We start from the raw sequence: 9075 nt of genomic DNA on the forward strand, positions 1-9075 counted from the left end.
GGCATTACATATATATATGGCATACGATTAATGAGTTGTATTCATGCACCTCTTGAGGATGTGATGATATGGGTGGGGCATTGTGTTTAATTTCTTGCAGAAGATGTCAAAATATTAAGTAGTTTGAGCTTGTGGCCATTTTGTCTCACATGAGTCGCATCATTTATTAATATTACCTTTGAGCTATTTGTAGGCCTCCCATTTGTTTCAATCATACATTTATAAAACAGAAGCAACTTCATTGTCACTCTTGTCTACATTCAATTTGCAAATTTTACTATTTTTCACAATCATACATTTTGTCGGTCTAAGTCATCTCTCTCACACGCGCACACACATTTATAGGAGCTTTTTTTTTCCCCTTTACACTTAGAAGCATATTTATTATTTCCAAAAACAAGTATTATTTTTTTCAAAAAATCTAACATGTTTTTTTATACAATTACACGAGATAAACCATTCATGATTCATATCAAGCTTCATCACAATTTCACAAACAAAAATATCTTTTAGTGAAACGTGGCCAACATCCAACTGCGATGCAAATCATATATGTCATGTGATCCATTAAAGAACTATATACGTCAATATCTTTTGAAAAAGACTCTACAACCAACATTTCTTTATTCTTTTTCTTTTTCACCTATGCCCACCAAAAACAAACCTATCCACATTCAACCAATCATTACCAAGTTTACCCCCAACAAACCAAAAAAAAAAAAAACAAGTCTTTTGATATTTTGATATGATGAACTCACCACCCAAAACATATGCACAGAAGTAACAACTTGAAAACCACCTGGCTACCTTTAACTTTCTGGTATAGGAAGCAATGGTCCCTGAGAAATTGACACAAAACATGTAACACTTTAATTACTTTATACATAACTTAATTAGTAGTAGAGAATTAAATGGAAATCAAATTACCTTGGGAATCCGTAATGGTGGGGTTTTATCCGATTCCGACTCAGCAGCTAACATGTCGGAAGGCCGGAATCTGGGATTCCAACGTATGGTGGTTTGTTTATTATTAGATGACACGGAAGGCAATGTACGCCCAAGCCAGGAATCCGAGGGCGATTTTGGCAATGGTGGAGGTGTAGGAGTGTCATAAGCAGAATCTTCAGAATCTTTTGGACTTTGATCAACCACTTGTGTTTGTGTTTCTACATGAACTTGAGTATCTGTATCTGTATTCTCTTGTTTCACATTGGATGGAATTGAATTCTCAGTATCCACATAAAGAGTCTTCTCAATAATGGAATCTTGATTGTCTCTTACTCTTTCATTCTTCAAATTGTTTTTATCATTTAGTAATTCCTTAAAGCTCAACCTTTTCTTCTGTGAAGAACTACTACTTGACTCGTTTTCAGAGACAGAAGATTCACTAAAACCACATCCTTGAAGACGATTGTACAGTTTCGATCCTTCTAGCTTCGGATGATTGTGATTGTAATTGTAATTGTGATTGTGATTCTTCTGGTTGTTTGAAGTGCCAATGGAATCATGGTGTTTGACCAAATGGGATCTGGTCAACGATCTTTTCTCTATTTCTATGAAGGAACCAAGAGAATTAGAGCTTGCATGAGTTCTACTTATCCTCATGGGCTTCATCCCAATTCCAGGAACTGGCCCAACAAGATTAAGAGAACCCCTTGAGCAAAAACGTGGAAGCAATCCACAAAATTTGAATGATGTGTTTTCATGTTCATACTCATGTTCATAGTATTCATGGTAACTATCGTCTTCTTCTTCTTCCTCTTTGTTATCCTGCAAAAACATGGGTCCATATCTAAGCTGTAACTTTTTGTTCTCCATATTTGCTAACTTCTTTACTTCACGTGGGTGGTTGTCTCTAAAGATTTGTTTTCTGGAAGAATAGAGATGATGATGAGGTGTTTGTGTTTCTGAAGCCATTGCTTTTGCAGCTGGAATAAAACGACCCATCATGAAATCACGAAGTTTTGGATCTGATCGAAGAATCCCAGATGTGTTCATCACATCTGATTGATCATGTGTTGAATTTACATTTACATTTACACCACTTGTGCTACAGTTATAGAAAGATGATTGATCACCTCGTGAAAGTGTATCAAGTGCATCCATGAATGTTTCATTGTTGTTGTCATCGCCTTCACTGGAATCAGACCTAATTTCTTTCTTCACTGATTTTGATCTTTCGAATCTGGATTTCTTTTCTTCTGTTTGGAAAACACTCTGTAAACTCGAACGATCTTTGGGAAGATTGGTATGAAGATGAAGATGAACATGATCTTGGGTTATGTTATCGGAATCTTTCTTTCTAGGTTTTGAAATCCTACCTGGAGGAAGTTTTGGAAGACCGAGAGGGTATTCCTTGGGTTGAATCTGATTATGTGATTCATCGTCTTTGGGTCTTCCTGGACTGTGTTCCCATACAAAAGGTATGCTTCCTGTGTTCTTCAATGGATCTAACTTGAATTCGGTTTTAAAAGGTTCAATGGGGGGCATAGTTGGAAGGTAACTTCCGAATTTTCTATTCTCATTCTTCTGTGAAGCTGCTTTTGGTGAGAGGCGTCTCACTGATAGAAGTGGCTGATTGATGTTCAATCGTTTGTCCTCCATTACAACAGAAAGCAGTTTGATGGAATTTATTGCACGTACAAACAGATTTGTAATGTCTGCCTAGCCATCATAAGAACAAACTTCACGTCAATTCCAACTAGAAAATCTTAAAATCGATACTAAAATCTATGAAATCATTAAAGAAAACATAATGCAGTAAACAACTTCTTTCAAAAAATTTGAGCGAATTGTATTTATGGCCAATTTTACTATGTTAGGGTTTGAGCGGTTAAACCCTACGTCTTTGTGGATTGTGATCGCCATATCTATGTGTTTGATCGTTTATTCAAGCAATTGCATTCATAACAAGAAGTCGTTAACCAAACACACAATACTTGTCAATTGTCATCTGTTCCAAAACACAAATTCTTTCCTATCAAGATGATATGGAGAATCACTTGGCGTCTTGGCCTTCAACTAACTTCAAAAATCAACACAGAACACTTTTTCACAAATGACAGAGCATCTTGAATCCATTTTAAATATTTGTTCCCCAATTTTCTCGAAATAAAACAGAAGTACGACTTAGTTCCCGAGACTAACCAATCAAAACCGCAGAAGTGCTGCTTGATATAAAAGAAAACAGATGTAATCGAGAACATACCTTAAATTCGCTAAGATCTTGAGCCAAGAATCGATGAATATGGTTGAGCAAACGGTTGATCATGGAGAAAAGAGCGTAAAACAGAGAACATGTCAGGTGTTGCTTCTTGTAATTGATTATTATGCTTAATAATCACAATCTGTCAGAAGAATCTGACCGAATTTGAAGCAACTTCTCAAGGCTGAAAATAAACAATGTTATTATGAGCATGGATACGCTTCGTAGTTTTTTCTTTTTTTACTGAAGTGTTGGTGTGATGTGTAGTTTGCTGTTTGACTTCTCCTTTTTTATGTTCGCTTGTTTCGGATCATGTGCTTGATTATGACATCCATGGCATCCATGGCTGTGTGTGTGTGAGAGAGAGAGAGAGAGAGAGAGAGAGAGAGAGAGAGAGATTAATACCACCCCTGCGGTTTCACCTGTGTTTGCTTTAATTGTAACAGATCTCGCCTCCCTCATTTACGCTACTCACCGTTTTAATCCTTTTTCGAAAAAATAAATCACCTCTTTCAAAATAAATGAATAAAATAAGAGCTTTAGTAAAATCATGTGATATTAATTATATTATGATGTCATTATTCATGTATTCAAAATGAAGCAAATGCACTAGTGTGAGTACCTTGAAATACTTCATCTAATAATTGTTGTTTTGGTTTCGTTTACAAATAATTAAGAAAGAGTAAAACGATTATTGTTTTTTCTAAATTTCAGATATTAGATTTCTCGAATGAAAACTCACACATGTTAGGGTTTTGGATTGAGAAATATGTTGGATTTGTTTGAAAGATTGCATGATCATCTTTTTAAATCTGATACTTCAACTATATTACTTAACTATATGTCTAGGTATCATGAAATCCAGATTATAAATAAAAAATTCAACCCAAAATTATAGAAGTATAGAAGCTCTTAATACAAAAAGTAAAAAATATATATATATAATAAAAAATATAAAAAAAAAAAAAAAAAACTATAGAAGTATGGGAGATATGTGCTACAAGCTCTTAATACAAAAAGTAAAAATTGAAAAGAGAAAGAACATTTAAAAGAAATATAAATATATTGTGAAGAAGAATAAATATGTGATTATCTTATTTTCATGGCATATGCTCGGAAGTCAAAATTGTACAATTTTGCTTAGAGCTCACTAAAAATTATTCTTTAATTATTCTTTAACCTCAAAATCACGTTTGATAAAAAAAACCCATACGTTTAAAAAACATTACAAAGAGAATCTAATTTCCTTAAATTTCTTATTTACTAAGGGGTGATTGGAATTATTTATTTAAAATAATTTATGTTTATCTGAAGAAGTGTTTATAATTTTATTTGATATCAAAAGGTTGTTTAAAAAAAGATATGAATTAATTTATCCAATACAAAAACATAATAAAGTGATAAATTGTTTTCTAATATTTGACAAATTCTATTTATTCGCCTACAATCTTAGATATATGTATATAAAAATGTAGGGTTATGATAAGGTTAGTATGGTAATTTGATTTAAATAAGTTATAAGTTGTTTTAGATAAGTTACAAGGTATTGACTTATGGAAACTCCTTATTTAAGTAAATGAAGATTTATATTTTTGCTCTACCCAAAGACTAAAAAGTACCTATCAAGGGTGTTTTTATGTCCATTTCCTATACAAGTTTTTTTATGTCATTTTATATTTGTCACCTAGTTTCTCCTAAGGGTGGCAAATCGTGCTATCTTTTCGTGTTTCTGTCTGACACGACACGACACGACAAAGTTTTTGGTAACACGAACACGACACGACATGATGTCGTGTTTTTCTTAACTAACACGAAAACGAACGAAGTAAAACACGACAAACACGACACGACACGACAAATATAACATATACTAAAAACTAGTTTATTTAATGAATAATTTATCAAATATAACACGATAAACACGACAAACACGAAAACACGATAAAGAACTGCTAAATCGTGTCAATTTCGTGTCAAATTTCGAACACGAACACGACACGACACGACATTGTGTTTTTTATAGCTAACACGAACACGAATTCAAATTTTAGTTTCGTCCCAATTTCGTTTCGTGCCGTGTATTTTTGTCGTGTCGTGTCATAAATTGCCACCCCTTTCTCCTATATTTTTTACATAATGTTATTGCTTTATGATTTAGCTTATCATATAGAAGTTAACCTTCTAGCTAGTCAGTCAAACACAACCTAAATAATGAACATGCAAGATTTAAAGTGTCACCTGTATACAAACCTATGAAAAAACAACTTGAGGCATTAAGACCATTAATTGGACACTATATCAATCATGTGTATATTTATGCAAATTTTGCATAATAACTAATAAAATTACATTATTGTCCTTGAACATCTCATAAAAGTAACATACATAATTTTCACCTCGGATGCTACCAACTTATAAATGCTTCAATTCATTCCAATAAAACCATTTTACGTCTTAATAACACAACCTTTATACCGACCCCTTTGTATTACAAAATCATCAGGACGTTGACATTCTTCTAACCATGCAACTTCTAAACATATTTCTCCATTTACTTCTTCATCTGTACAAGAGTACAAAATCAAAATGAATCAAAGTTTGACATTTTGACATTAGTCAAACTTGAAATCAACTCATGTCTATGAACATCTATTATGGTTGATCGTCAGAAATACATATAGTGTCGCATATCATCGGAGGAGTAAGACGGTGATAGGATGTCAAAGATAGCACATGGTTTCATGACATGAAAATAATGGATGTTGCCATCACATGTTGGAAATAAAATCGGTGTCCCTATGGGACCCGTCATCATACCATCTTTGACAAGCTTTGCAGGTTGCCCTGATTAACAAACAAGTCTATTAGAATGACAAAATTATAAAACTAGTCCTCATTGTTACATAAACTAACAAAAAAGAACCTTGGGAGGATGTATCAGATTGTAAGAGTTCATCGAGTCAACCATATGCTTTTGCATGCATTGATACGTAAAGTAGCTTACTAAAAACGATTATTCTAGGATGATTATGTAGGGGAATGATGGAAGAAGGTGACATACAAAATATCCTTAACTAACTATGTAAGTAATATGATGAGAATTTATAAAAAAAATGTCAACTTTTTATAATATTTTTGAGTTTTAAAACTTACACAAAATTTGTCACACTCGTGAATATGAATATATTTAATTGGTGGCAAAGATTGATTGGTTCTGATGTGTTCATTTACACGAAATGTCTAACAACATATTAATTATGCTTCCTGTTCTAACCCTACATGAGAAGGATTTGTTTTGTTTGGAAAAAATTAATAAAGTCAAAAGATATAACACATACACACATAAAATACATACATACATACATACATACATACATACACACACAAGTAGATTCATGCGAAAACATAAATATTTTGTGAAAATGCGAAAACAGATTTTATCTTATAAAAATCAATCACATATACTTTAGACATTAAATTTATTAGCAATAAATTAAAGATAATAAGTTTATATTGGAGGGTGTTATGATAATATAGATTTAAATGTGGTTTCAACAACCGTTTTTTACGTCCTTAACCACTTTTAAACTCAAATTTTCATAATACAAATATCAAAAAAGCATGATTTGTTAATATGAAACTATTTCTTATGTATCATCGATTATCATCATGTAGTTCAATGTTTGGATGAATTCTTGATCAAAATATAAGATTGATGTGACACAATCTCATAGATTTTTCTTGTTTTCACGTTTCGCAAATTATTTGCATTTTCGCATGAACCCTCCCCTATACATACATACATACATACATACATATATACATACATACATACGTACATACATACATGCATGCGTTCCTACATACACACACATACATACATACATACATACATACATACATACATACATACATACATGCATGCATACATACATACATACATACATACATACATACATACATACATACATACATACATACACACATACACACATACATACACACATACACACATACATACACACATATACACATATATACATATATACACACACACACATACATTCATACATACATACATACATACACAAATACATACATACATACATACATACATACATACATACATACATACATACATACATACATACATACATACATACATACATACATGCATACATACATACATACATACATACTGATGGGTTTTACACAAATAAACATCCTATATGCTCATGCAAACCCTAATGCTTGGATCTAGGCTTCTCTATTGTACATGCAATGAATCCAAGACTTTAAAACCCTAGATCTAATAGCATGAATTCGAAATATAACATAACAAATCATATCTAGATGATTACCTTTGTTGATTGATTGACTCCTTCTTGATTCTTCTTGTCTTGGAGCTTAGAGTCATAAGTGTAACTCCTCTAATGGCTTACAAACACGAACTAGCAAGAAGGCAATTATGAGAGAGACGAGGGAATGCTAAAATTGGCTCTAGGGTTTCTCTTGAGATCAAGTGTAGCCGATTTTCATAGCCCAAGGGTCCTATTTATACTGTAGGCTGCTAGGGTTTCTGCCAAACCCTAATGGACAACTTAATCACCAAGCAGCCCATGGAACCTTCTGGAATAGTGCCTTGGACGAAAATATGATGATCCTTAATCATAATTTCGTTCCCCCTTAGTCCATTAGGTTTCCCAGCCCAAAACTTAACTATCACACATTTGACAGTTTATGCCCCTTTATTTAATTAATCTCTTTTAGTCACCAAATTAATTCCTAATCAATTGATGACCAATATTAATCAAATAATATGATTTCTCTTTTAATATATTATTCTTATAATATATTAATAAATCATAATATCTTCTCTCTCTCTCTCTCTCTCCATAAATTACCTTGTCAAGTTGCTAAGGTGAAGGCAACCCAAAAGGACCATGCACAACCGGGTCAAATACTTACCAAATATAGTTACGGGCTTAGACACTAATCCAACAGTCTCCCACTTGGATAAGTCTAGTAACTATAATGTAAGCATATACCGATTAGCAATCATAGCTCTCAATGACGCTGTCGAACTCTGATCTTATCAGCAACCTGTCCTTTAGATAAGGGATCGTATAGTCCTCTGTTCTAGATACCGTGCAGAAAATCACATGGAACATAGTCATACTTATAGTCCAGTAGTATGTTTCTCGATCTCAGATTCATTTGACATAGAACTTAATTGAACACATCAATTCAGTCCTGACCAGGCCCGACACATAAGTCAAATCAAATCATCAAGGGGCCCTGATATCGCTTTTACCCTCTTAGGATAAAAGGAATAGATAAACTTCGACTTATATGTATTTATTATTCATTAATCAAATCATACACAACAATGCGTTTTATGACATCAAGTTACTGATGCGTTTTTCGCATTATCAATGCACAACCAATTAGCAAACAATAAACCATATATCTAGGTTTTAAGACTATATGATGTTATCGTCTTACGATCACTCGTGATAAATTCCATGAAGTGATTCCAACAAGCTGAATCAAAGTGGGGGAGAATCATCCGAGGATTTAGAGATAGGAGTAGTTTTGAAACTGGGATAAGTTTTGCATCTTTGTCAGAAAGGGAGACAGCCCAGGCAGCTGTATGATTTGAAGATAGTGTTAGAGTGTTGTAAGTCTGCGGGTGTAGCCGTAGCATTCACTAGCAGTCAGATAGTGTTAGAGTGTTGTAAGTCTGCGGGTGTAGTCGTAGCATTCACTAACAGTTAGATAGTGTTAGAGTGTTGTAAGTCTGCGGGTGTAGCCGTAGCATTCACTAGCAGTCAGATAGTATTAGAGTGTTGTAAGTCTGCGGGTGTAGC

The 9075-nt window shown here is 33.4% G+C and overlaps 1 protein-coding gene and 1 pseudogene across 3 annotated transcripts; both read right to left on the minus strand.

Moving 5' to 3' along the window:
• Positions 1–488: 488 nt before the first annotated feature.
• Positions 489–3714, minus strand: LOC111914692 (uncharacterized). Of its 3 annotated transcripts, XR_006190257.1 has the most exons (4): positions 3209–3714; positions 928–2664; positions 759–839; positions 489–664 (listed from the first exon to the last, which is right to left on the minus strand). XR_006190257.1 is itself a non-coding variant. In XM_023910394.2 (3 exons), the coding sequence occupies exons 2-3, from the start codon at positions 2602–2604 to the stop codon at positions 810–812; spliced, it is 1707 nt and encodes a 568-aa protein (XP_023766162.1). In that variant the 5' UTR covers positions 2605–2660; positions 3209–3713; the 3' UTR covers positions 489–809. The 3 variants fall into 3 exon arrangements, 2 of the variants coding, with proteins under 2 accessions (XP_023766162.1, XP_023766161.1); XM_023910394.2 differs by having other exon boundaries at positions 489–839; positions 928–2660; positions 3209–3713; XM_023910393.2 differs by having other exon boundaries at positions 489–839; positions 3209–3712.
• Positions 3715–5652: 1938 nt separating this feature from the next.
• Positions 5653–6679, minus strand: LOC111914584 (plant cysteine oxidase 4-like; annotated as a pseudogene).
• Positions 6680–9075: the final 2396 nt, after the last annotated feature.

This window comes from Lactuca sativa, chromosome 4, assembly GCF_002870075.4.
Source record: "Lactuca sativa cultivar Salinas chromosome 4, Lsat_Salinas_v11, whole genome shotgun sequence".
Lineage (NCBI taxonomy): Eukaryota > Viridiplantae > Streptophyta > Magnoliopsida > Asterales > Asteraceae > Lactuca > Lactuca sativa.